This window comes from Perca fluviatilis, chromosome 11 (genome assembly GCF_010015445.1).
Source record: "Perca fluviatilis chromosome 11, GENO_Pfluv_1.0, whole genome shotgun sequence".
Lineage (NCBI taxonomy): Eukaryota > Metazoa > Chordata > Actinopteri > Perciformes > Percidae > Perca > Perca fluviatilis.
In genome coordinates, this window is record NC_053122.1 from 33,043,588 (window position 1) to 33,070,310 (window position 26,723).

At 40.4% G+C, this 26,723-nt stretch overlaps 2 protein-coding genes across 16 annotated transcripts in view; both read left to right on the plus strand.

Moving 5' to 3' along the window:
* The window catches only part of tep1 (telomerase-associated protein 1), a 60,265-nt gene extending 54,771 nt beyond the window's left edge, over positions 1 to 5,494 (plus strand). For 2 of the 4 annotated variants that reach the window (XM_039815963.1, XM_039815964.1), the window contains exons 51-56: positions 2,352 to 2,492; positions 2,706 to 2,805; positions 3,436 to 3,547; positions 3,687 to 3,769; positions 4,604 to 4,708; positions 4,988 to 5,494. In XM_039815963.1, coding sequence (XP_039671897.1) covers positions 2,352 to 2,492; positions 2,706 to 2,805; positions 3,436 to 3,547; positions 3,687 to 3,769; positions 4,604 to 4,708; positions 4,988 to 5,107 — 661 coding nt within the window. In that variant the 3' untranslated portion in view covers positions 5,108 to 5,494. Of the gene's footprint in view, positions 1 to 278; positions 1,371 to 2,351; positions 2,493 to 2,705; positions 2,806 to 3,435; positions 3,548 to 3,686; positions 3,770 to 4,603; positions 4,709 to 4,987 lie in introns of those variants that run through there. The other 2 variants (XR_005640727.1, XM_039815966.1) reach the window with 2 other exon arrangements.
* Positions 5,495 to 7,417: 1,923 nt separating this feature from the next.
* Positions 7,418 to 26,466, plus strand: apol1 (apolipoprotein L, 1). 12 transcript variants are annotated; one of them, XM_039815990.1, is made up of 19 exons: positions 7,418 to 7,875; positions 8,009 to 8,056; positions 11,216 to 11,287; positions 12,057 to 12,106; positions 12,334 to 12,405; positions 14,032 to 14,103; positions 16,046 to 16,123; positions 16,225 to 16,284; positions 16,475 to 16,519; positions 16,651 to 16,695; positions 17,424 to 17,525; positions 19,600 to 19,689; positions 19,824 to 19,874; positions 21,180 to 21,233; positions 21,475 to 21,507; positions 22,118 to 22,195; positions 22,531 to 22,570; positions 23,054 to 23,105; positions 24,469 to 26,466. In XM_039815990.1, exons 4-19 carry the CDS (start codon positions 12,104 to 12,106, stop codon positions 25,415 to 25,417), a joined length of 1,824 nt encoding a protein of 607 aa, XP_039671924.1. In that variant the 5' UTR covers positions 7,418 to 7,875; positions 8,009 to 8,056; positions 11,216 to 11,287; positions 12,057 to 12,103; the 3' UTR covers positions 25,418 to 26,466. The 12 variants fall into 12 exon arrangements, with proteins under 12 accessions (XP_039671924.1, XP_039671925.1, XP_039671916.1 ...); XM_039815991.1 differs by having other exon boundaries at positions 12,060 to 12,106; XM_039815982.1 differs by lacking the exon at positions 12,057 to 12,106 and having other exon boundaries at positions 7,418 to 7,576; positions 7,694 to 7,875.
* The last annotated feature ends 257 nt before the right edge of the window (positions 26,467 to 26,723 follow it).

Consider the following 26,723-nt stretch of genomic DNA (forward strand, 5'->3'; position numbering starts at 1 on the left):
ATTTACGAGTGCTTATAACTGTAATTATACAGTGCTTCAAGCGCATTATGCATTATAAGTATGTTTTTATAATGCATTATAGACATGGGTGTCGTAGAAATTGTTACCGATATGGTATATTTTTTATAAAATCTGGGTCCACCAAGTATTTCTCATTTTTCTGTGATAAATCTGTTGTTCTAAAGCAATGTTGACAGTTAAAAAAAAAAACAGTATATGACACGGTTATAAGGACTAATATTATAAATAAATAAGGTTTTCTGTTCTATGGTCGACAGGTGCTAAATAATAAAATCACCAAGAACAAGTGAGAGAGAGAAAATACAAGACAGAAAGTACATGAATGAAGAGGAGAGGCAAGAATAGAAGAGTGGTGGAGGAAGAGAAGAAAAACATGGGAGAAGGAAACACAGGAAGGAAGAGGGCAAGACTTATGAAGAGAAAAGTGCAGCTTGTTCAACTCTGAAACTAAACATCACTTCCTCCTCTGAATGTCCTTCCTTTGTTTAGGTTATCGCTCCTTCGCTCGTTCATACCTCAGAGCCCTTCTGATTATGGAAGAGAGCGCAGGTGTGGAGACAGGGAGGGAAAAGCAGCGCTGTAGGGCATGACTGATGCTTTGTTGGTATTGTGTGTCTTGTGTATGAATAAAAACCAAGGCCTGTAAAATATTTCTGTTCAAATCCTATGTCTTCATATTTTAGCCCTTGAAATTACTTCAGTTTTACAGCCTGAAAATCACATTATCTGGGAAGCAATATTTGGACATTTATTCATAGGCAGCCCAAACTTTGTAGGGTGGAAGACAAACATGTCAATATGACTGAACCATTACAAGTTTGTACGGCATGACCTAGATTTGGAAAAAAAAAAGTGTGAAAAGACTGAAATTAAGGGTAGCATAAACTTTGAGCAAAATCTAAGAGGGAGCACCACCTTTTTTCTTGGATTTTGACCCAGAATGACCCAGCTGCATGTCATTTGGCTCAGATCCTCCCACTCAGTGCTCCTCTCCATAGCTGTCTTACTGTATGTTATGTTAGGAACCATGAGAAGGTGATAATTCAGGGTTAGTGAAGAGAACCTGTCGAGTGATTTTGTTTGGGGTAATTGTTTTTACATTGACTCAGGCAGGTTAGATAGCAAGCAAAGTCTACATTTTGAAAAATAAAACTTGTGTTTTTCTTAAATATCTGATCCTTCTGCTATTATGAAACACAATTTTGGCTGTTTATAGCATTGTCTTTTAATGTGACAAAAACACAAAATAATAATTTTGACTATGTATTGGTATATATTTTACACTGGTGTAAGTTGCTGGAAATAGGTGGCAAGGTGGAGGGTGGGGGTGTGGCCTTGACCAACTGCCACTTTGCTCGTTTGAAAGCCATGATGTCTCGCTCTCTCTCTCTCTCATGGGTTGGCCAAATTCTCTGGGCGGGCAAAGCAGAGAAAGGGGAGGTAACCTTGCTCCTTATGACCTCATAAGGAGAAGATTCCAGAACAGCTCATCTGAGCTTTCATTTTCTCAAAGGCAGAGCAGGATACCCAGGGCTCGGTTTACACCTATCACCATTTCTAGCCACTGGGGGACCACAGGCAGACTGGGGGAATGCATATTAAAGTGATGGTTCGGAGTAATTCACCCTAGGGTCCTTTGCACCATGACCTCGAGCCAAACACCCCCCCAGAAGCTTTTTTCACGTGGGTCTAACATTGGGAGAGTTAGCTAGCTAGAGTTAGCTTTGTTGCATCTCTTTTCGGTGTTGTAATTTGTAGACGGCCCTAAGCACTCGTCTTACTGCAGCAGCAACAACAGCAGAGAGCAGAAGCCAGCAGGCAAGTGTTATTTACATAAACTTCTGGTGTACTTACAAACTTTCCAATCCATCGTTTTATGAGAGCATAACCTATTTGTACTACTTGTAGACGTTTGGTATCATTTCGGGCATTATTGGTGGGGTAATTTACGAGATACAAACGTGGGTCCGTTAGCCCCTGCGCTAAGCTATTCAGCTGATAACGCTACTCTACGCTAACTCTCCCAATGTTCGACCCAGGTGAAAAAAGCTTCTGGGGGGGTGTTTGGCTCGAGGTCGTGGTGCAAAGGACCCTATGGTGAATTACTCTGAACCATCACTTTAATGTTAAAAACCCTCACAAAGTGAAATTGATGATGGGACCTTTAAGTAAAGGATCGGAATACTTCCTCCACCACTGATAAACACCATTTTGGGGATAGAGGGTTAGGGTCAGTTAGTTAGTTCCATGGAGACTTAGAAAGATGGAAGTGAATCAAAGAAGGTGTGAGGAGTTAACTGCTCTGTTCATGGTGTTTCTGTTGCTCCCAGCCTGGTGAAGGTAACCACGTACACAGTGACCGAGCCCATGGTCCGCCTCCACTTCTGCTCCATCCTGATCGCTTTCGAAGACTCTGGAACCATCTTCGACATCAACAAAGATGTGGAAAACTGGGTCAACACGATATCTAAGTACTATCTAACAAATCTTTGTCATTGTTGAATTTTAAAAAATACCTGCATTTTTAATCATTATAACATGAATTTGAATGTGTCCTTGTTGAATTGAGGCACATTGAAGTTGAATTGGTTTTATTTCTTATACACTGAGGGGGTATATTTTTTTTAAGCTCTGAATAATTAAACCAACCATAAAGCTCTTTGTGTATTTGTCTTTTATTGCAGCTGGAACAGAAGAGTCAGAATTTTGGGGATTACCAGTAACGACGAGAAAAGCGTGTGGCTGGTGGGCGAAAAAGACGGAGAAGTCCACATTGGCTTCGTTGTGAGTTTTTGCCCAACTTCTCTCTAAATGATACTCATATTATTCTAACACCAAAGAAATGTTTGATGTAGCTCTCAGATTTATTCCCGAAAAGAAAACCTATGATTGCAAATTAAATGATACCACCTGGCAAAGAACAATTCATTTTTTCTCTGTCAAATCATTCCCTACATTTCATTTACAACTGAAGTCAGGAAATCCAGTTCTGCTTGGCGCTGATGGCTCCGCTCTTGATAGTGCTCCCTGGACCAGCCAAGCTGCATGCTAAGCTGAAACGGGGAGCACGGTGCAGAACCCCCCACCTGGGTAAAAAAAAAAAAAAGAGTGAGCCAAATCATTTTAAACTTTTAGTCATGTTAGGACTCTGAACTAGGTAGAGGCTGGGGGTGGTGGAGGCAAAGCCTTGCCAGCATCAGCAGCAGTGAGTGAAGCAGCGTCAGTGTAGCAGGGATCAGTGAGGAGGCAGTCGTATATAAAAGGACCGCCTTGATGTGAGAATGGCTGTGATTGGTGTGTGTGTCTGATAGGAATGATAATTCAATCAGCGGGCGAACGACTTCCCTGTCCTGCATGAACTAACGCTAAGCTTAATTTGATGTTGATTGATGCCTCTGTCCTCTCTTTCTTCAGTTTGCCATGGGCCCCAAAAGTACTTTGAGTACAGCTTTCAGCTCAACGACCCTAGAGCCGGAGGAAGAGGAGAAGAAGGGGAGCCTGATAACAGCTGGAATTTTGGACAAAGGTTCTGACATCTATGATATGTCCGCTGCAGCGGTTACAATTACTACGCTTACTTCAAGCATACTTCTACTCCTGCACATAGCAGCTCTTAATGTGTTGGTTTATTGCGTGATTATCCAACGTGTTGTACGTTCTTTCAGAGTTTGTCGTGTGTGGAGATGTGAACGGCAACATGTGGTTCAACCAGCCTCCAGAGGTGTCCTCGTGGAGCAGCAAAAAACCTGTAAGGGCTGAGAGACTCTGAAACACAACATAAGACGTTTAGCATTAAAAAAGACCATAGACACGTCTGGTGAACATCTACATATAGTATAGGTTTTAGTGAGGTATTGCAACTACTTTAAACAATGGCTGCTACACTGTTTGATCATTGATTATCATTAATTTTGTTAATTCAATTTCACAAAATAGTAAAAGATAGTTAATGGGACAGCTCTCCAGTTTTAATATTTTTATTGCGACACATTGGACGTTTCCCAACGTGTGCATGCAAATACAACACGCTGAGGAAGGGCGCTGCCCGAAACATCCGTTGTGTGGCAATAAAAATATTAAATTGGGGTGCCATCCTAGTAACTTTATCTATGGCTATTCACCTTTAGGATCTAGCACCCAGACTTCATAGCTTTAATTGTCTACGTGAGTTGAGCGCATCCAGTCCTATTTTTCTTTTTTTTTTTTACAGAATAGTAAAAAGAAATGCCCATCACATTTTTCTATAGCACAAGGTGACGTCTACACATTGTTTGTTTTTTGTCCAACCAACAGGCCAAAACCCACAGATATTTCATCTACAACAAATCCTCACCTTTAAGAAGCTGGAGCCAATGCCAAATGTTTGGCATTTTTGCTCAGTAATCCATGATTAGAATTGTTGTACATTAGTTTTCTCTTGATCGACTAATTGTTTACGCACCACTTTGAAGCTGTAGAAAGGCCTACATTTAAATAATTACACGAAGAAAAAGGCATCTGCCTGTACCGGCAAGGACATAGAAGCAAACATCAGATATAATTAGCCGTTGTTTTAAGCCAGGGCTTTTCTTTTTATCCCCAGGCTCACAGTGACCGGATCAGTGTGCTGAAACTCACGGAGCGCACCATCATCTCCGCCTCCTACGACAGGACAGTGAAGCTGTGGGACAGAAACACCAAGAAACAAGTACGCCAGAGTCTTAAAAGAACAGTTTGACATTAGGAGAAGTATATTTCCTCTCTGACGGACAGTTGGAGGAGAAGACCGATACCATTCTATTTGTAGAGAGTGGTATCGGTCTTCTCATCAAACTCTTGGTTAGAAAGCAAGTTAGCGTAAAGTTCTGTTCTCTTACTAACTCATTTATCTCTTCACCTTCATTTTTATTTTTTTATTTTTTTTAAATATAGTCTGTCTTCCAATAACTATTTGCCTCGTGCTCTCTCTTTGTCTCTCTCCCTCCAGGTGGGAATGTTTGTGTGTGGAGGTCCTGTTCTGCATTTAGAAGTCAACCCTGAAAACGCCACTGAACTGGTTTGTGGTGACGGACAGGGCAAGCTCTACTTCCTCTCCTGGAAAGAATAATCCTCAAGACATTACACACTAACTTCAGCAGTCATGTTTTACTTCCTCCTTGCTTTAGTGGCGATGAATGTGCAATAAATATGTTAAGAAAGAATAGGGTGAAATATTACAGGGGTTAAGCATCTATTTAATAGTTGCAAATATATATTTACATGTGCCTTTAATCTTCATGGCAAAACAAACTTGCAAATGTAACGTATAAAAATCAAGTAAGAATGTAAAAGATTACAAAGCCTTAAAAATAAGGTCAGTTCACGTTTTGTGCTAGCTAAATTATGTAAATGTTTATTTTATTTGACATTAGTAACAGCATGAAAATATGTGGGATAGAACACACTAGAAGATCTTTTGTTTGACAATAAATTAAATGTTCAAATCTGCACTTTGTTTGGTTTAATGTTGTTTTTTAAAGGACTAAATGATAAAACATCAAATATTGTATGTAATACTTTCTTCACATTTAACACATTGCCAATAATAGCTTACTTTAATAATTAGTTGCACTTCTTTTATATTCCTGGGACAATAAAGGGCATGGTTACATTCTTGTTATTGTCAGATTTTGTGTGAATGTTTGTATTTAAAGTAGGGATGCACCAAATCCAGATTTTTGGGGTGCGGCCGAATACCGACTCCACTGGTTAAGATTCTGAAGGCATGTTGAAGGCATGTTGGGTGTGTGAAATTAGAAAGCTAACGTTAGCTAATGAGCAGCAGCCGGTCGCTCCACTCCCACTGTAGGGAGACTCATTTGCCGAGAGAACAGCTGCCAGCCCAGGAGAGGCACAAGTTTTTAGCCGCGACTGTCCTTCCTTTTCCGTACCTGAAGTTGCTGCATTTTGGCTGCGGTCTGTCTACGTAAACTCCTTCCCGTAATCAACGGCGACGTCATTACGTTGACCAGCGTAGCGTGCATAGTGCAAGCGTAGGGTTCGGTTCGGTGGAAAAAAATTCTAAGGTTCGGCAGAAACCGAACCCCGTCAAAAAGCCCAATATTCGGCCGACCCCGAATCCTGGATTCGGTGCATCCATAATTTAAAGGGATTTTCATAAAACCGCTCTTTGACTGGAAACTCTATGAAAGACCCTTTCAGCTGAGAGACATCAGTGGCAGACATGTAAACAGCTTATCAGCTAATGCTTTTACAACTCTGTTATCTGCACTCAATTGATTCGGTTATATTGACAATGGGTCACATTTAGTGCAATAAAACATGTTCAGTAAATAAACTGACAAGCAGTGTTGCACACAGGTTTGAATGTTTAACCTTAAAATGAATAGAAATTTGCACCTTAATGAGACCATAAATAATCACACAACATAACATCACAATCACTTTCTTTGCCTTAGGCCATTTCAACAAGATAGTCTTTAATACATTTGAACACATTAAAACAGCATTATGTGACCTGCATTTCGACTTTACACACATTGTATAGCCTGCTAACAAGAAATTATGCAATGTGTGTTATGTCAGGGGCAAATCAAACTGCAACTGTAGAAACCTGCCAATTAAGCGTTTCCCTAAGATTTTATATTTTTCTCCAATATTTATTTCTGTTTCACCTACTACATGCAATTCATTATTTATTTGTTTCCAGCTGTAAGCCATGTTTTTCCCTTTGTGCATTTTATTGTGGGAGGGAGAATAAACCGCATACTCAAAAATCGACCATATTTAGTATTCTTTCTGCTTTGAGTATACTTTATTTTGTCACTTTTTTTCTTTCCATTGGTGGAATGTAACTACCAGTTATAGTAGGCCTTCATTTACTCAAGTACTATACTTTTACTGCATTACTAATTCTAATCCAGTGATATCTGAAATGGGCCATTCTGCATAATGAGTAGGTACTTTTACTTGTGGAACTTTAAGTGTATCTTGATAATAATACTTTTTTACTTTTACGTAAGATTTTTTTTTGTATATACTTAATGTTTTTAACTTTTTTCGAAATAGATAAAACATCAACAAACATTTATAATGCATGTGCATATCTCCATCCTTGCATACTTTTGTGTACATCTGTACAAACAAAATGTATATTCCAAGCACATACACACATACATGGACATACATTGGTCACAAAGGATAAACTAATATTACATTCATGATCACATGATTCAATACGTAAGATTTTTTAATGCAGGACTTTTTCTTGTAACAGAGTGTTTCTACTGTGTAGTATTGCTACTTTTACTTCTAAAAACTGAGTAATTCTTCCACCACTGTAGCTGTGCTGTGCGGAATCAGCGTGAGTTAGCTAGTGATGTTTGTGTCGCCTTGGGGCAGATAAAATAGCAGCAGCAGCAGCACTTGAACGCAGCACCAGGCTTGTGTCAAACTCCAAGGTGGGACCGGGTGGGACCTTTTATATATGTCAATGGGTGGGACTAGCTAGCTAGCTAGTAGGTGAGACAGACGCGCCCTCTCCAGGATGACAGCACAGGGGAAAGAAAATAGAAAAGTAACCGCTGCTCGGTTTCACTAATGTCTGCTTTATGAACCCACACAAGTCAGAAGGATCTGAGAGAAGTATTTGATCTCCAAGCTGTTTTTTTCTTATCTTTTTCTTTTTTCACAGAGGAGGGAGGGACCTTTAACTTTCCAGCTTTAGCTAGTGCGTGAAAACAGCCGACAGTACCAACACGGGGATATAGGACGAACAGACAGAACTCTGCCTGAGGACAGAAACAGTTCAACATCGATTAACCAACGGCAAAAAACCAACCGCTAAACACGGGCGGGCGTTGCATAGCTTTAATGGTGAGTTAACGTTTAAATTCGTCTTTAAAACTGCTTACCGTTCGTATTTCTGTCGTTTTTATCCTTCAGGCAAGTTAATGTGACGTTGCGTTAAACGACCGTTGGAAATGTGACTGTTACTGCTGTTTGACAGGATCGATACGATAACATGGATTTGGAGTTGGAGTGTGACGGAGAAGCTGTGAGTAACCTTAGATATTTTCTGTCAATGTTTAGCTAAATGTAAAACTTTAGCTTGCTAACGTTTGCGTTTCAAGAGTTTTCAGAGTTGGGTTTATGGTTTTCTCTTTGCTAAAGTCAATTAACAGCCACATAGCTAACCCAGTAGAGCACCATTAACCGAGCTGACCTCAAATCTGTGCCACTGAAACTGTCAATATACAAATAACACGCTGCAGTAACGTTATAGCTAGCTAGGCTACTGTATGTGGACAGCAGTGGGGAAATGTAACGAGGTACATTTACCCGAGAGTAACGTGTGGCTCACTGATGTGTTTTTAATTGTTTTAGCTATATCAGACAATATTTGTTAGTGTGATTTAGTGGAATATTGTTGTTCTTTGATGGGATTTGTCGTCAATAAGAATATGTTCTTTTACTTTATGACCTTGAGGCCCTGAGGATATTGCTTTAATGGTGCATATATTCCTAATCAGTCTTTTAATAAAATTATTATAAACCTGCCTTTTGCTCCTTAAATTCTGGGGACTGTCATTGTCACTGTCTGTTTTATATATATAAAAAGACTTAGGCTATAGGCTATGTAACGTTATATAGCTAGGTATCCAAGGACCTTTAAGTTTAAAGTAAGCTCTCTTACTATAACTTTGATTTAAGTAATTGTTTCAGTTAACATTAAAAGGTGTGTCAATGTTGACATACCAAACACAGATGTGAAAAGACAACATACATGGGAACTTAGTTTGTTAAAATAGAACTTGTTTCTGTGGTAACACTTTATATTATGTGTCCTAATTTCTTTTGAGGTTTCCTGGAAAACTGTGTAATTTGGTACTTAGTTAACGGGAAATAACAGCAATGTTCTGAGACTGTAGTTATTTGATTTGAGTTGGTTATGTTGAGTTTGTAAGCAGATGTTGATTTCTAGAAGACTATTTCCTATTCAACTTTTATTAGTATAAAATACTATAAACTTTTGAAGGAGCCTTTGGTAACACTTTCCATGTCTACTATGTATTTATAAGTGTACTTATAATGCATTACAATCTGTTTATATAGCACTGTATAATTATAGTTATAAGCACTCCTAAATATCCATAATGTTTTATAACAATAACACATCATAAAGCATTTTATAATTACTTCTAATGTCAAGTATCATAATACTTTCATAAATGCTGGTCACTCTGACTTTTTTTTTGAATATGTATTACAGTTCTCATAGTGGTAATACATTGTAGCCTATTATCTAAAACCAATTTAGTGTTAAGGGAGTAGAAGTATAGTTTAGGGAAAACTTGATTCACGCGTTGATTGGGCCACACTGGGAAATGAGAATCACATCAAGGGCCAGACATATAAAGTTTATTGACATGCTTTTTTATATCAGAGAAAAGTCTAATAGCTTTGACTGTATTATTGCATGTCTGATATGGCTTTCTCACTTACAGTTTGGTCGACATAAAGCCCCCAAAAAGTCAGCAAAACGTTCCTTTATTTAGAATTTAGAAAAAATCAAGCAAAACAACATTTTTGACAACCTGTTTCACAGCCTGAATATCTACATTCTCTGGTTACTGTGGACATTTCTCAAAGACTCTCAAAGTCGGCAAATCAGCCAAATTCTGCTCTGAGTGTCACGTAATTACAGTTTGAAAAACAGTTTCCTGTCTTTTTGTTTGGGCGCTCAACTAGGCGGGCCAAAATTTATGGTGAACCTAAAGTGTTCCGTGGGCCTTGACTTTGACACATGTGCCCTAGTGTCTCCTTTTATGTGATTTTTAAACATAAAAATCAGTAATATGATTAATTTTCCCAGAGCTAGAAACACAACAATCACTCTATATTTACTGTCATCAAGGTTTCAAGTCCAGACTAGGGCTGGGCGACATGGAGAAAATCTGATATTCTTGACCAAATACCTCTATATTGATATTGCTGCGATATTCTAGGGTTGACAATTGGTGCCTAAACAAAATATCTTGACACTTAGATTTTTAGATAAATAATCATCAGTAATGTGGATATAATAAAGTGGGGAAAAGGCAAACAAAAAATAGAACAGCTAGAACAGTCTGGTAATTTCAGAAAAGTACATCACTTTGCTGCAATGCAGCCTTTAAAACCAGGAAAAGACAACACTTATGTCATATCACGATATTAGGGTATCCAAAATCTAAGACAATATCTAGTCTCATATCACGATATCGATATAATATTGACATATTGCCCAGTCCTAGTCCAGACTTGAAATCTGGACGTGAAGCTGGACCGTGTGATGTTACCAAGTAAATGCATCTTTACCCATAAAGTCACCCGTGAATCAATTTCGCAGCATCTTCTCCAGTTTAGTGTCCATATAGAGACAGATTGATGCTGCTGACTCACAGATCATGGCAGGGAATGTTTACCTTCTGTTCCTAACTCATACTGACTCAAACCACAGTAGTCCAAAGGCCCGGACACATAGAGCCGATAATCGGCTGTCGGACAGTCTGGCGAGGTCAGTGACTCCAGTCTGTTGAGTGTGTTCCTTGCTGTCGTCCGTCTGAGGGGCCGTCAGCCTTCATTTTGGCTGATTTGACATGTATAATTGGCGGGGTGGGCACTGCCGGCAGTCGGACTCAAATGACCCATCTGATTGGTAGAGTGCTAAACCGGAAGCGGGGAGCAGAATGAGCGTGACCACAGTCTCTCAAAATCTGACGAAAATCTTTCAAACTGACCTTTGTCGATGTGAAATGAAGACAGATTCAGCAACTGCATGGCCTATTTCTCGCTTAAAATGTTTTCAGAAACACATTTCGGTGAACTATTTTAGTACAGTATGAGATCGTATTCTGAACAAGCCGCCATGACAGTCTGGCTTTGAATTTACAGAGAAACAAGACCCACATGACACGTTCGTCCAATCAGCTGCCGGTTTTCATTTTTGAGTGACAATACAGATTAGTGCCGCCTGCTGTTATGGAGACATATTACGTCTCGTCGCTTTGGTGTGTTCCCGAGGCACTTTTTTGACAAATTTGGGGAGACTGATCAGCCCAACTGCCTTTTCTGCTGACGTTTGGCCGTCGGCTCTGTGTGTCCGAGCCTTTAGATGCATACATGCATTTTTTCCAAGTTTAATTTTCTCCCTCTTTTTTTACTCCTCCTCCAGCAAAAATCATCGCTATTCGCTGGGATGTTCAAAAGATCCTCCAAGTCTGCAGAACCAGCTCTCCAAGCACAGGTGAAGTCCAGTGGTATTAACTCTCTCTCTCTCTCTGTGTCTTTCTTGTAGTATGATGTAGTATTAAGTCTCTTTAATTTAGATCTAGAATTTAACATCAAAGTTATTTAATCTCTTTGGCTTGTCATGAAAAGGTCACTGTTGAATATGAATCACTGACATAATGAATATATTGAACTGAATATGTAATGGTAATATTTAAGATGTTTACCCATACTCGTATTGTTATAAAATTACTATTGCTATTATAATTTATTTATGTGACGTTTGACAGTATGATTTCCATGGTTTTTAGACTTGCAATATGATTATTTTTATCTCCCCCCAAAAGTGTGGAATATTTAAGAGAATTCCCCATGGGAATGCTTGCTTATGTATTTATAAATGCGTACACACGTACTTTTTATTTCTTGTTTTATGTCCCAGTGTGGTTACCGTATGCGATGTGAGGTTTTTATGTGTCTCAGCCTTTTGTGAGGCCACCAAACTAAATACCTATCAACTATGTTGAAATGGCAATAAACTGTTGAATCTTGATTTGTTTTATGTATGTGAAATCTGCCCAAAATATAACCAAATTGGTCATATCATTTCGAATGGGGGGTGGGTTATAACAGTCAAAGTAAGCACCAGTGTCTATATTAGTAAACTGTTTTCTGTAACCAAAATCACATACATATTGCTCATCAGATTTTACTCAGAAAGAACAGTGAGTCCTCCCTCAGTGTTTATTTAGTGACCTATGTTGGTGATGTCATTTAACTTACAGTAGATCATCTACTGTGACTGTGATCTATCTAGACCTCGCCTGATTGGATGGTGAGTTTGAGACGGGTGTGTTTTTGTTGTTGTGGTGTGTTTGGAAGCGTCAGCTGAACCTGCATGCGTCAGGGATTTACAGCAAAAGAACTGCCGGCCAATGCGTGAAGCACTGAATCCCCGCCTGTCTGTCCCACAGCTGCATCAGTTGAAAATACTGAACAATTGGTTTTTATTTTATTTTATTTGAGCATGTATAAGTAATAATTACGTGACTTTTTCTCCAGGAGACAGGAGGGGTGTTCAGTGGGATGTTTAAAAAATCGCCAAAGCCTTTTGGAGCGAGGACACAATCTCAGGTGAGAGTATTTCTGTATAATAATAATAATAATAATGTATATCCCTTGTGTTGTCTTCCATTCGACCATGCACTTGTCGTTCTCCCGGATCAAAACTGAAAATCAACACTTTTGGCGCTTTTTTGATGTTTAACGCTTCTTTTCACTACCATGTATAAATGCCACTAACACCAACTTATTACCACTAGTTTTACATTAGTTTCTTACTTATTTTTGAAAGTCAGTGTAAATAAAACTCATTTATAGGACATTATACCTAATTAGTTAGTTTAAAAGTGCCCTGCCATACAAAACCGTTTTTACTTGTATTTTTTGAAATATGTTAGGTCCATATGAGTTTGTGTTATGTTGTGAAAATAAACTGCTACCTCCTCTGAAATAAGAAATAAGCAGAGAAATCAGGGAAATTACAAAAGCTGGTCAGTCTGACATCATATTGCCTGAGCTCATTACTATTCATGAGCTCGCCCAGTTGGGCTGGGTAAAGGATTCTGACGGCCAGGCTCTCATTGGCTAGCTGTTAGACAATCAGATTCAAACAGCTTAGCTTGTTGAATATTAATGAGAACTGGCACAATTCGAGCTGCAGGCTTTCTATACCTAGATGCTAGAATGGCTTGAAACAAGGTAACCAAGGCATTTTTTCCACAAAACAATGTTACAGAGTCCATGGTAGAACTTCAGACATTACCACAAAGTAGTGAAATACGTGTGGCAGGGCACCTTAAAAAAACAAAAAAAACAAAAAAAAACCCAGAAATTATGAATTATTTAGACTTAAAGGAACGATAATCACAGAAGGATACATGTCAACGTTCAGTGAGGATATTGTTTCGAAACATTTTGATTTTTTTTTTTCAAATGCAAAAAAATTGATTAAAGCAACCAAAATTCAATGAAAGTAGAGATCCAATCTTCTGTTGTACTTGCGAAGCGCGTTGCATAGAATCATCCATGTTATATTTGAGTTATTACAATTAGGTAGTTAAAATGAAACCCAGATTTCTGATTTGAAAACGGGCCAAATTTGACCCAAAGACAACACAAGGGATATGTTCTGTTTAGGATTATTTGTCTGTGGATAAGAAACTCTCTGCCAGCAGTGACAGTCTCATAGAGAAGTCTTCAAAGGTGAGAGATCGACTTGTACCTGCACCGTATCAACACCAACACAATATACAGTAGATAATATCACATCCTTTCACCTCATCTGGGGTTCATCTTATCGCACACCTAATCCTGCATCATATAAAGTACTCGTTTGAGATTAATGACATGCTGGTAATGTGTATTTGGATTTTATAGTGCACAAGTTGTTTCATTTAATAAATAGATGTACTAGGGCACCCAGATAGCTCAGTTGGTAGAGCAGGCGCCCATATATAGAGGTTTACTCCTCGACGCAGCGGCCACAGGTTTGACTCTGACATGCGGTCCTTTGCTGTATGTAATTTCCCCCCCCCACCCCCCACCCCCTTTCATGTCTTCAGCTGTCCGGTTAAATAAAGGCCTAAAATGCACCAAAAAATACTCTTAAAAAAACAAAACAATGGATGTACTAAAAGAGAACTGTTCAGCATGGTTTATGTTTTTCATAAAGTAGTAATTCCTGTCTTCTCTCTGCAGCCTGTGAAGCAGACAAACTCAGATGTCGAGGATCCAGCTGTGGGCGGTGAAAAGTCATCAGATGACAAACAGGTGCTTTGACATTAGCTTGTTCCTCATTTTATCAGTTATCAGTTTAACTGGTTATTTTTATTCAGCAGACACGTATAATTGAGGGCTGGCATCTACATTTTCTTCAGCTATTATTAATCATGGGGATATTCCTATTCATACAGTTACACACCACAGCTCTCTGATGCAGCTGTGTGTCTTTCTCTACTGATACTCATCGCCACTGTCGTCCCTTTGCTAGTCTCACATTGCCAGACCTTCCTCCACAGCGCTGCGGAGGAGGGTCTGGCTAGTCCACACAGCATTCCGGGATGGGAGAAAAACGTGCTATGGATTATTGGCATTTCTTTAAACCAATCACAATCGTCTTGGGCGGTGCTAAGTGCCAGACAGAGCCACGGTTACTTACATACTCCCTCTCGTCCCCTATGGGACATAAGGCTTCACTGAGCACTCTCCATTGCATTTGGTCCCTGGCAGCATGTTGGACCTCTCCCCATGACAGGTTCATCTGTTCCAGCTCTCGTGTCACAGTTCTGCGCCAGGTGGTTTTGGGCCTCCCAGGTTTTCTTTTGCCAGGTGGTGTCCATCTTAAGGCAACTTTTTGTGATGCCGTCCTGCTCTATCCTCAACACATGTCCTAGCCATCTCAGGCATCTGTGCGTAATCTCCTTGGTGATGCTCCGACTTCCTGTTTTCTTGTACAGTTCATTGTTGGAGATCTTATTAGGCCAAAAGATCTGGCACATTCGTTGGAGGTATCCAGAGCCACGGTGCCTCTGCAAAATAGCCTCGGGAAGGAACTTGTTTTGGCGGAACATGTGTACGTTCAAAAATTGTTTTAGTCGTGCAACAGAAAACTCAGATTGGACAGATAGTCTAGCTAGCTGTCTGGATTTACCCTGCAGAGAGCTGAGGAGCAGTTAACCAGAGTCCTCAGAAATCCACCAGGGTTTAGAATGCCAACACAAAGAAAGCAGAAGGTAACAGACATCCAGCCGAAAAGAAGGACATCCGGCCGAAAAGAAGGCCATCCGGCAGAATTTCCGGCGGCACCGGAGCAATCCCGGAAGTGGAACGTCGTGGATTTAGACTACACCTTTGTTAATGTCACAGGGAACAGCTTCAAATATCTGTAATCAGCTTGTCTTGCAAACTTGTTTTACAAACGCAACAAGTATGTTGGGGTATTCTATGCCTTTCTCACCAGGTTCAGAGTAGAGAGATGACACAACTAAGGGGAGAGATAGAGAGGGGGACTGTTGTGCAACAAATGTCCTTGCCCGGACCCGAACCAGCCCCAACAACAAACCCTACGCCTAGCAAAATTATTGCTCATAAAACTCAATTACATCACTAGGGAAACCAGAAAACATTCAAATCTGCCTGGTTTATCATTGTCTGCAGTGTACATGCATGAAAGGGATCGAACTGTTCTATTAAAAGAAATCCAAACATGGCATGGGTGCATGTCTTTCTTGACCCGCTTCTATACTCTTTGTGTCCGTATGTGGAAGTACAGTCTGTAGTTACAGCAGCAGCCCTAGTGCCGCAAAAAGAAGAAAAACTAATTCTACTGGTAAGATGGAGGGGAGTTTAACGTAGTCCATTTACACATACTACTGACATTACTATGATAAAAGCTGGGTTGAATACCTGCATGTATGCCTTTTAATGTCCTTTCAGACAGACACTAAAGACTCAGAGACGCTCAAGGAGAACGAGAGACAAGTGGAGGAGAAGTCGAAACCGGTCAATCTATTTTTGTAATCACTCGTGAGTCATCAGTGACCGCACACGGCTGATCAGCTTCTGTCAAAAATACCCTCACGCTCCTCCTCCTCCTCCGGTCCTCCACCACGCTCCTCCTCGTCCCCTTACCTCCCTTTAAATCCTGCCTCCCTGTCCTGCTCCGCCACACTGTGTGACTCTGTGTGTGTGTGTGTTTGTGTGTCCTTGTCAGGTCAAAAGCAAAATGATTCAGCAAGAGACAGAGGAAAGAAGTGAAACTCCAGTGGTCCCACCCAGACCAACTGAAGAGGTTTGCCAGCAGTTGAACAACAACTCAGTGACATGTGGTACAAGTGAGACTCATTCCGACTTCTGTTCCATTGTGTTGTTAAGCCTGTGATCTCTCCACAGGAGATGAAGAGGACGTCCACATACGTCAAAGTAAAAGCCAAAGGAACTGAGGATAACCAGGTAGAGTTTATATTTCTGCTTCCACATCAGTTCGAATATATATCTGTTAGAACACGAGTTAAATCAGTTCATGGTATATACTGCAAGCATGAGCGTTGTATGCCATGCTTTTAAAGGGCATGCTTTGTATACATAGAAAGGTACACCTAGGATCTCATGCTCAGTTTTTGAAAAATTGGGGCCTCTGCAGGATAACCAGGCTATGATCTCCAGATCTGCCAGACCATCAGACGAGGTAGTTTAAGCCTTAGGTGTTTGAGTAATAATGGCTGTTTTGTGTCCATTTGGAGCTGATGTGCATCAGTGTGTATGGATGCTGGTTTATTCACCCTGTGGTTGAGGAAACTGTGATTTAATTTATTTCAGGAGCTTAACAGAACAACGGGACAAAAGCAGAATAGCAACCATCAGGTACTATTGACACGTACACACAGGAAAACATACTGGGGATATTTTGAACCAGTTTGTTAAATATTGAATATTAGCTATTGGCTATAATTGAGGTTTCTTCGTGAATGCAGCTGCAAAAAACCAAGATACAACTTTATACCTTAAGTTATAAATAATGTGTTTTGCAAATTTTTATTTTACTTGGATGTTTGACCTTCACTGTGCCAAATGATGCAGTGCAGAGTTTGACTCTACAAGCCTTTTGTTCAGGGAAAGGGGAACGTTTCTCTGAGTTTAACATGTGTACATGCATACAAGATGATTTTGTGACAGCTCAACTAGTTTTGAAGCCAATCATAGTCCAGTATGAATTTTGAAACTTGAGTGCACATACACTGAGAAACACTGAGATCGACATTACAGTGAAGTAGGAGACTGTTCAACCAGTTAAAGTTTTGAAGTGAGAAATATTAGCATATTCATAGATTTTTGATTTCCGAGAGGGAGTATGTGTAATTTTGAGAATTTTTAATGATGTAATTGATCCTTCTATTATTCCAAGTATTTCTGTGGGTCTAAAAACATGTCCCTTTATTATTTAATAACAGCGTTATGTGATCTCCACCTTGAACAGTTGTCAAATTTCTAGCGTACACACAAAAACACACGCACACATTCCGCATGGGCGTGCACACATGTAGAAAGCGCTTTGCTGAAGCATCCTGTCATTGTAATTAAAATGTGATAAGTTTAATTTGCTGCAGAGCCAATCAGATGGCGAAGGCCTCAAAAAAGATGAATCTGCAGAAGCCGAAGAGGAGGAAGAGGTGAACGCCCCAGAAAGCAAAACAGTAAGTTAATCTCATCACTGTCGGACAAACTGTATTAATCACTGATCCTTAGTATTGGTCTTTAAGCTCAGACCATTGATTGGTACACACAGTGATTGATATAGAGACTGACTGATTGACCTATAGTATTTAGGTATTTATCTGGGAGTCTGAGATCTTTTGAAATCATCTATGTGTGTTATGAAACCACATTGTCGCTACATGTAGGTGAAAACTAACACTAACAGTATTTGCTGCAGATACTCTGCCAGGATCTAAAGCCGCGTTTCAACCCAAGTTTCTGGAGTCTTCTTAGTCCCCAGAACTATTTTTGAAGGAACTAGAAGGTTTTTTTAAAGTGCTCATATTATTTTCCCTTTATTATTATTATTATTATTATTATTATTATTATTGTGCTATATATGTTTTTGTGCATGTTATAGGTTTACAAAGTGAAAAAGCCCAAAAGCCCAAAGTCCACCCCAAAGGGACTTACCATCTCCAATAGAAAACACTGTTCACCAACTGCTCCAAACAGCTCTATTGTAGTCCAGCCTTTACTTCAGAGACAAACATGCATCACTTTGTAACACACGTTATAATGCTCACCTAGCTGCTAGCGTGGCGCGCCCTCATACTCTGCTTCTGACTGGCTAGTAGTCCTTACCTAGCTACTGCGCATGTGCGACTCCCAACAAAGATGGAACAGAAGTGAGAGGTCTTACTCTGTAGCTAAAACAGAGAGCTCAACACACAGGGTGAAAAGAGGAGCTGCACCAATGTGCAGTACAACAAAAATATGGTGTTTTTTGAAAATGAAACTATGTAAACCTATTCTGATATAACCTCTAAATACAATTATGAACCTGAAAATTAGCATAATATGAGCACTTTAAGCCATTGTTGTCTGTGTTTCCGCCGCGGTCTAAAGATTGGGCAAATTAGTCCGCTGAAGTATAGGGTTAGAGCAAAGCGACATGACAGGATGAGGGCTGCTGGTGGTCACAGGAGTAAACACGATACATGAAAAATAACACTTGGAAAGAATTGAAGAATCACCGTGCTTTAGAGCGTAAGTACTGAGAAAATATCAGAAAATAAGGTTTTATAGCACCACCACACTCTCTTTCGCTCAGTTCAGTGTTCATTTCATTTATTGCAGGTGCGAGCCAGCTCCCTCTCTCTTTCGCTCTGTCTTTGTTCAGGACTGCTGCACCTGCAATAAATGAAATGCAGAAGAGGGTAATGAAACTACTGTATAAGAGAGTCTGTCTCCAAAAATAGATCGGTCAGTTATTTTGGGCTTTAGAACGCACTCGCTGAGAAACCGTCAGAAATGGCTACGTTATTTCATTACCCAGGAATATTTAGCATTATTTTGTACACATTTCTCCAAAAGTCAAACTGATAATAGTAATCTTCAGATCTCCACTAAGTGAAGAACAATGTTTGGCTGCACGGCATTCGTTTTGTAATTACTGTCCCACTCCAAGTCACTGCTTTTTAAGGGGTTGTTAAGTGGATTTTTTTTATCTTTCAGTGATAATAGCTAGCTCATTACTATTGCTATTACTATATGTCAGATTAGACTTCAAACTATAGTAAACTAAAAATATAGTTGTATATTTGAGGAAAGAAACATACAGACGACATATTTGCAAAAAGGTTGGATCCTTGTAACATACATCACAGCACAGATGCAGTTCTTTCAGTCAAAGTCACCAACAGCTGTAATGAAATGTAGTTCTTCCAGTTATTGCTTTTCATGTCGCCTAACATTGTAGCGGTGCCTTTTTTTTTTTACACACCAAGGTGAAAAAACACCAGCATAATCCCTCTATGCCACATGCTGGAGCCAAGGTATTTGGTAATGTTGCTCTTCATGAACACAGTCATGAAGACATTTGTCTTCTTTGCACCTACTTTAATTGGTTATATATACTATACTGAATTCATTACATCCTCAAATGTATTTGACAAGGCCACACAATGTTAATATTTTAAATTAGCTAGGAGTTCATATGCAACCCTGTTATTTTTTTTCTCCCAGGTACTTTTTATTTCATCATGTCCTGTCACACTTTGTTTACTTCAGGCTCAGTCCGATGATGAAGGGCTGAAAGAAGAAGATGTTTCTTCACCCAAAGAAGAAAAGAAAGTCGAGGAGGGCCAGGACAAAACAGAGGTCTTTTAACTTTTGTTGAATGATTAAACAGTTCTTGGTTTAATCATTCTGTAATTACTGCTAAAGGAACATTTCAGAATGTTGACCTGTACCTTCCTTAGAGTAACACTGCTATTCTGATTTTTCTTTTTTAGACCAAAGTCAAGAAACCTAAGAGACACAATCCCTTCATGCCTCGGGGCAAGGTAACATAAAAAAATAAAGTTAACAAAGGCACGCACATCAAGACAATATATACTAAGTGCAGGACAGGAGAACGTGTACAAGTCTGAGAAATAGAGTCTGCATACTAGATAATGCTCCCATGAAACATGTATTTATTTAATTACCACCAAGGTAAGGTAACGTTCGGGCATTCCTGCTCTTCTTAAGGACGCTCAAACATGTGACATGTACAAACATGTTTCCTCCTGTGTGAACAATACTTGTTTGTTTAAACAACGCTGCCAAAATGTATTTTTAACACCTAATTACAGTTACTTCCAAGGATAACACTGATATAACTGCACTTTTGAGCTCATTGAGCTCATCCTAACCTTTTTTTTAAAGACAGTGGATCCGTATCACTATAAAGACAGTGTGTTTCTCCATGTCCCTGACCTGGGGGAAGTACACCGCACCCACCTATTTTAGGCATTTAATGCTTGTTATTCTGTGCTAATTAAGTTTATTAATGGTTTATTAAATGTTGAATGTACGACCTATCCGGTGAGAGAACAGAACAGCTTCAGTGCTCCTTGTTATACGTTTTCAAAGCCATTGGATGGATAAACACTATTCTCTCAAATGATATTCTCTCGTGGCCGGTTAGCTCAGTTGGTAGAGCGGGCGCACATATGTAGAGGTTTATTCCTTGACACAGAAGGTCCAGGGTTCGAGTCCGACCTGTGACGGTTTCCTGCATGTCTTCGCCCTCTTTCTCCCCTTTCATATATCAGCTTTCCTATCCATTAAAGGTGGAAATTCCCAATAATAATAAAAAAAAAGATATTCTCATTTGGTGTTTTCATGATGGTGGTAGAGAGGACTGTCTTAAAAATCATCCAAAATCTCCACATGTTTGTTTAGAGTTTACTAAGTTTGTCACCTGTCTGTATCTCTCTTGCTGCTAACTGCAAGTGTGCAGTCTTACCATGTTTTGATGGCAAGGTTATAAGTTAGCTTATTCTGTGAAAATCACTGTGCTATGTTCCGTAGCTGCTGATTCCAAGACCAGAAAAAAAAAGTTTTTGTGCCATTCATATTTTGACCAGAGTACCTCTTTTCACTTTGTAACAAATTCTTAATTTGTTCCAATAAGCTGGACTGTATTGGAACTGAAATCTGCCCAAAAGCAAAATTTCAGATTGATATTATAACTGATTTAAGTGTGTGTGTGTGTGTGTGTGTGTGTGTGTGTGTGTGTGTGTGTGTGTGTGTGTGTGTGTGTGTGTGTGTGTGTGTGTGTGTGTGTGTGTGTGTGTGTGTGTGTGTGTGTGTGTGTGTTTCAGGGCAAAAGTATACAGAGGAGCTCGCAGGACGGTGCTGCAGGAAAAACAGCAGAGGTAAGAGCTAATAAAACTGAGACGAAATGTAATTGATTTTTTGAGTTTTTCCTCTCACACACGTTGAGCTTAACATTGAAAGCAACTTTGGAACTTTTCCCACCCAGACTGTGTCAGCATATTAGTCCACCATACTAACATGTTTGCAGTCTTACTCATTGGGGTTCAGGATTACAAAAGGTAAAGGTTTCATCACCGGACCCATCCCTGAAAACAACCTCTTTCTCATGTTTGTCTCCAGGGTGTCTGCTCAGCTCCCGACAACTCTCGACATGTAAAGCTTTAATTATAGGAGTAGATAAATGTTTGGCTGTGCCTCTGTGTTCATCACTGTTGCCAGGCAGCCTGCTTTCCTTTACTTCTGCTCTCTTATACTGCATCAAACAATGTGTTGAGCATGAACGTCTCCATGCATGCTCGTAGCGCGCGCCATCTACGAAGGCCTGAGCCCTGGTGTCACGTGCTAGTATAACCGAGGCTTCACCCACCCCACACCTCCACACAGTTTTTGTGCATGTTCTTAGCATGGTAGAAGAGACGAGATTATGTTTCAGTGTGCATAAACATGTACCTCTGCTTCCTTTTCAACATTTCCATGGAAGATTTTGGCTTTTCAACTTCGGCAAAAACAGCAGTGCATTCAGAATCCCTTTTACCATCGCTTCCTTTTCTTCATCTGAGCACATACAGTGTAAAAAGTGAAACTGAGGATATGTGATAAGCTGATTTGACTTCTTGCTGTTGGTTTATCTTGTCTTTTTGTCTCACTGACATCAACGTCTGCTACACTGTAGACCCAGACTTTTTGTATTTACACAGGGAACACAAATCTTGGTATTGATATACAGTATGAATTTTAAGAAGTAATATTTCTGTTGTTTCAGAATGAAGGTGGAAATAGATCATTGTTTGACCAGCTGGAGGACTTCCGTTTTGACCCAGCGCAGCCTGAAGACAGACAGGTTGGTTTCTGAAGCAAGCCCTGTCACCATGTTAACATTTCAATCAAGTCCGATGCTTTATCATTAAAGCTTTAGTGCGTAACTTTTTGATATTAAAAGACCGTCCGTTACATTCAAGCCATTGCCAAATAAGTTGCTAAAAAACTAATTAAGACCGCTCCACACAACTCTCTCTGTATTTCTGCGCGGTCATGTATTATCTGGACGCGCCGATAGTGTTGTTGTCATTCCTTAGAATTCCTCATCTGGGATACAGAAACTACGCACTATAGCTTTAACCTTTTGGATAGCTAGCATAAACATGCAAACCCATACATATCTAATATGTCTTTCAGGGTGTGGAGGACCTTATGGAATGGTGGAACACAGTGGAGTGTAAGTTACAAATAAAATGCTTTTCATCTTGATTTTTTTTTCATCTCGAACCATTTACACCATATGACAAAAAGTGTGTGGACATCCCTGTTCGCATACTGTGCTGATTTTCATGATTTGAGCCCAATTAAAGGAAAGCATAATGCTGCAGCTAATAATCATATTTTCAACAATATTGTTCTTCCGACTTTGTGACAACAGTTTGTGGAATCACCTGTTTCGAAATTATAGTGTCCCTGTGCACAAAGCCAGGTCTGTAAAAAAGGTTTTCTGGGTTTATTTATTTCTCCTGTGGCTGAATGGGAACAAATCCCTGCAGCCAGGTTCTAACATCTGTTGGAAAGCATGAAACCAGAGGAGTGGATGCAGTTTTGGAATAAGAATAAGTTCTGAATGTTTGCTGTCCACAAAGTTTTGGCCATGTAATGTGTATAACATTATAAGAAAGCTTAATATCATTCTTTCTTGCTTTTACCTTCTCAGCTTGGGAGGACACGCTTCAAGATGATGACATGACAGAAAAAGAAGAGGCCAAGTAAGCCAATGCTCAAATAAGTGTTAATATAATATTTCACTGTCTTGTGTCTTTCTTCCCTTAAAGGGTCTGTTCACTATATGCTTTTTATCTTATTTCTGGTAGTATGTAGCCATGCAGATAGCTTCAGTTTCATGTGTCAAAGTTTTGAGGTATCCACATCTAAAAGGTCTTCCATGACCCCAATATATTGGAGAATATAATTTTATTTGTGCTGCTCAAAAACTCAATCGGACAGAAACAATGTCACAGAAACAATACCACCATTACTCGCAGAACTGCTGTCAGCCGTTTTCATTTCTTCAGTAGAGTAGTTCCAAAGATACGGAAGAGGGGGCCACATGTGAAAAAATATATTGAGTTCAGAGTTCAAAGTCAGAATTCTGAGAATAACTGTATGTACACACAGCCGCCGACTTGAGCTTCATTCATTTTCAATGGAAACCGGCTTCTCTCAGCTGCAAGAAGCGGCAAATCAGTCGGCGTCACGTTTTGGCGGTGTTGGGCGTGTTGAGCGACCAGCAACCAATCGGAATATAGACGTCCTTCGAGCTGGCTGATCCCAGAGAAACATACGATGTAAACTTTCATTCCGAGAAAATGGAGGAAAAACTCATCATCGCTGTTGCTGGGTTCCCTATAATTTATGATATGACTTTGTTTGCGTATAGGGACCAGTTAACGTTACCTGCCGGTCACATGGTCTCTAAACAGTCCGCTCACGGTGAAGTCCTGCACGGATCAACAGAAGTTAGAGTCTGGCGGCTGCTCGCTCTACCTGCATGCTGCTGCGGTTCAGCGGCTAACGAGCGAGCTAAAACCGCTGCGACCAACAAACTCTACTGTCTACTATCATTATATATGTTTATATATGCCATTTATAAAAGGTTTCTAGGTCAATATATTGGCCGTGCAGTGGCTGCTTGTGCTTTTTCTTCAATCGTGTGTCGAACATGATGGAACACAGAATACTGCCACGTCAGAGCGGCCAAAGCGTCAAAAGCTTCCCCGTACTTTTTGACAAGCGTCCTTGACAGGGCGGCCAGAGCTTCTTTTGCAGCTCAAGTCGGCGGCGGTGTGTACGTACAGTAAAGACACTTTTTTTTTTTAGACATTTAAAAATAAGATTAAAGTCAGAATTTTCCTCTTCCATACAAAGAAAATTGTTGACAGCAAGTTGTTTAATTCTTTGTGCAGCAGAAAAAACTTAAATGTATTCACCTCCAGTGTATTGGAGAGGAAGCTAGATGTCTCAAAACTTGGGCTGATAAAACCACTACTATGTGTATGGCTAGATACACAGGTGGTAAGTGAGAGATCCAGTGACGTTGCTCTGTAATCACTCTAAACTTCTTGGTCTCAGAGCGTTTGCTGTGACGGCAGACAAGGTGCAGAAGGGCATCCGTGTCTTCAACAAACTGTTTTCGGAGCGCGCCGAGACCCTCTGGCAGCACGTCATGGACCTCAACAGCATCGCAGACGGCCTGGACAAGTTCAGCAAGAACACAAAGATTGCTCAAATCACCGGCGGCTCCACCAGCGCCCTCGGGGGCGTGGCCACCATCACCGGCCTTGCCCTGGCCCCGTTCACCATGGGAACCTCTTTGATTGTGACGGCGGTGGGATTGGGTGTGGCCACGGCCGGCGGGCTGACATCAGCGGGGGCCGGCATCTCCAACCAGGTCAACAACTCGATGGACCGCAAGAAGGTGGAGAAGATTGTGCAGGACTATCAGGAGAAGATGGACGACCTCAACAAGTGCCTGACGTTTGTCAAGCAGGGTATCGAGAACCTGAGGAGGTTTGACCTGATCAAAATGAAAAAGCATGCCTACAACCGTGACTTCCCAGCGCTCAATTTTAATTTCTACGAAGACGGCGCCATGGCAGGAAAGGCCATTCTCAACAACGCTAATGAGATCATGCGGTTGGTGCAGATCGCCAATATGGCGGGCAGCACAGCAGCCAGAGCGGTCCAGATTGCCAGTATGGCCACTGGTGTGCTCACGGGACTCTTTGTAGGCATGGACATCTACTTTGTGGCCAAGGACTCCAAAGAACTAAAGAAAGGGGCCAAGTCAGAGTTTGCTGCCAAAATCAGGGAGGTGGCTTTGCAGCTGCATGATGGTCTGGTGGAGCTCAACGGGATACGAGGGGAGCTGCAGACCACCACACCAGAAACCAACGCAGGCAATAATACAGCTGCTTTGGACAGTGACAAGAGAGAGAAAAATGACAGTTCAAGTGAAGATGAAATCAACCGCATTAAAAAAGCCATTAAAAAGGACTATGAGAACCGAGATTATGTTTGACGGAAAATTTTAAACTGTGCAAAGGCCTTAAAGGGGCTGTGCTTGAAATACTCGGAGAAAAAAAGCGGGCTGGGATTGCCCTCACACGGCACTCCCAGACCATAGAGACAGAGCGCATCGCGTCATACGCTTTGGGTTGGCAGCTTATAAAAACGTAATTTATGGGTTCTTTACATTGTTGGTAGTGAGTATCACCACACAGCAGCTTTTAGGAAAGGCAAGGCAGCTTTATTTGTTTAGCACATTTCAGCAACAGGGCCATTCAGAGAGCTTTACCTAAAACGTTAGGTATTTTTCTGTTGTTTTCTAGCAGACGGAATTGACGAGGATGCTCCTTCACGCAATACAAGTCAATGGAGAGCGGCGCAGTGGGACTTAAATGCGCTCTGTCTCTATTGCCCAATAAGTTAAATACTAAAAAGATTTAGTAAGTAAAGACATTTTTTGTCACAGCCACATGCACTTAACATGCACGCACAGCTGGACCAGGTATCAGAACAAAGAGTAGAGAAGCTTGTGACTTTATTCTCTGCTCAGGAGGCCATTACTCAGTCCCTTTAAACTGTGCTTTGTTATTAGGGTTTCGGAAGTGTCAGTTTCTTCTCCTTCAAAATGTCTCCAAGTGTTTTTGAAAGTACCGGCTCATAACTCAAGCTTACTGCTGCATTGTTGGCATCTGCGAGGTGGTTGGTGCTAATTTCTTAAAATGGAAAACTACAATCATGCCGGTTTCTAAATGAGGGAACTCCCCTCTTGATGAAATGTAGTAGTTTCTAAAACCTCCGGACTTTTCTTTTAGGGATGTGACTTCTTGAATCTAAACAGCATTTACACTACTGAGAGGAACTGAGGCTTTGCGGTAGATAAAGTATCACATCTGCTTCTCTGGCTGTTGTGACAACGGGTGTGAAATGGGATACAAAGATTTAACTAAATCATGTATTTGGATAGTACAGTTTTACATGAGTGAAAGAAATAAGTACAAAGTATTTTGTAGACTTTAAAGTGTTGCTTAGAGTCTCATTAAAGTGTGCTGGTTCATATTGAAACACAAGGACTTTTACTGACCAGGTGTAGAGATTGTCTATACTTTTAGGGACGACTGCCTTTATTATTTGCAATGCCTTAGAAATGCAGCATTAGTCGGTTTTTCTATGTCTCTGTTGTTGATTTTAGTGTCAGGCCTGCAACAAAACCATTTCCCCCTCATCCTCTGCTTGAGGTTTTTGATCTGATGTGGGATGTTTTCAAGTTTTACAAGTCTTGACTTAATTATATTGGTCTCATTTTGAGGAATGGTGGTAAT

What these genes read in the sequence shown, in the direction of transcription:
- apol1 (XM_039815981.1), top strand. An exon ending in CTGCCAGACCATCAGACGAG is followed by an intron (nt 16,520 to 16,650) that starts GTAGTTTAAGCC and finishes AATTTATTTCAG; the next exon opens with GAGCTTAACAGAACAACGGG. An exon ending in ACGCCCCAGAAAGCAAAACA is followed by an intron (nt 17,526 to 19,599) that starts GTAAGTTAATCT and finishes TGTTTACTTCAG; the next exon opens with GCTCAGTCCGATGATGAAGG.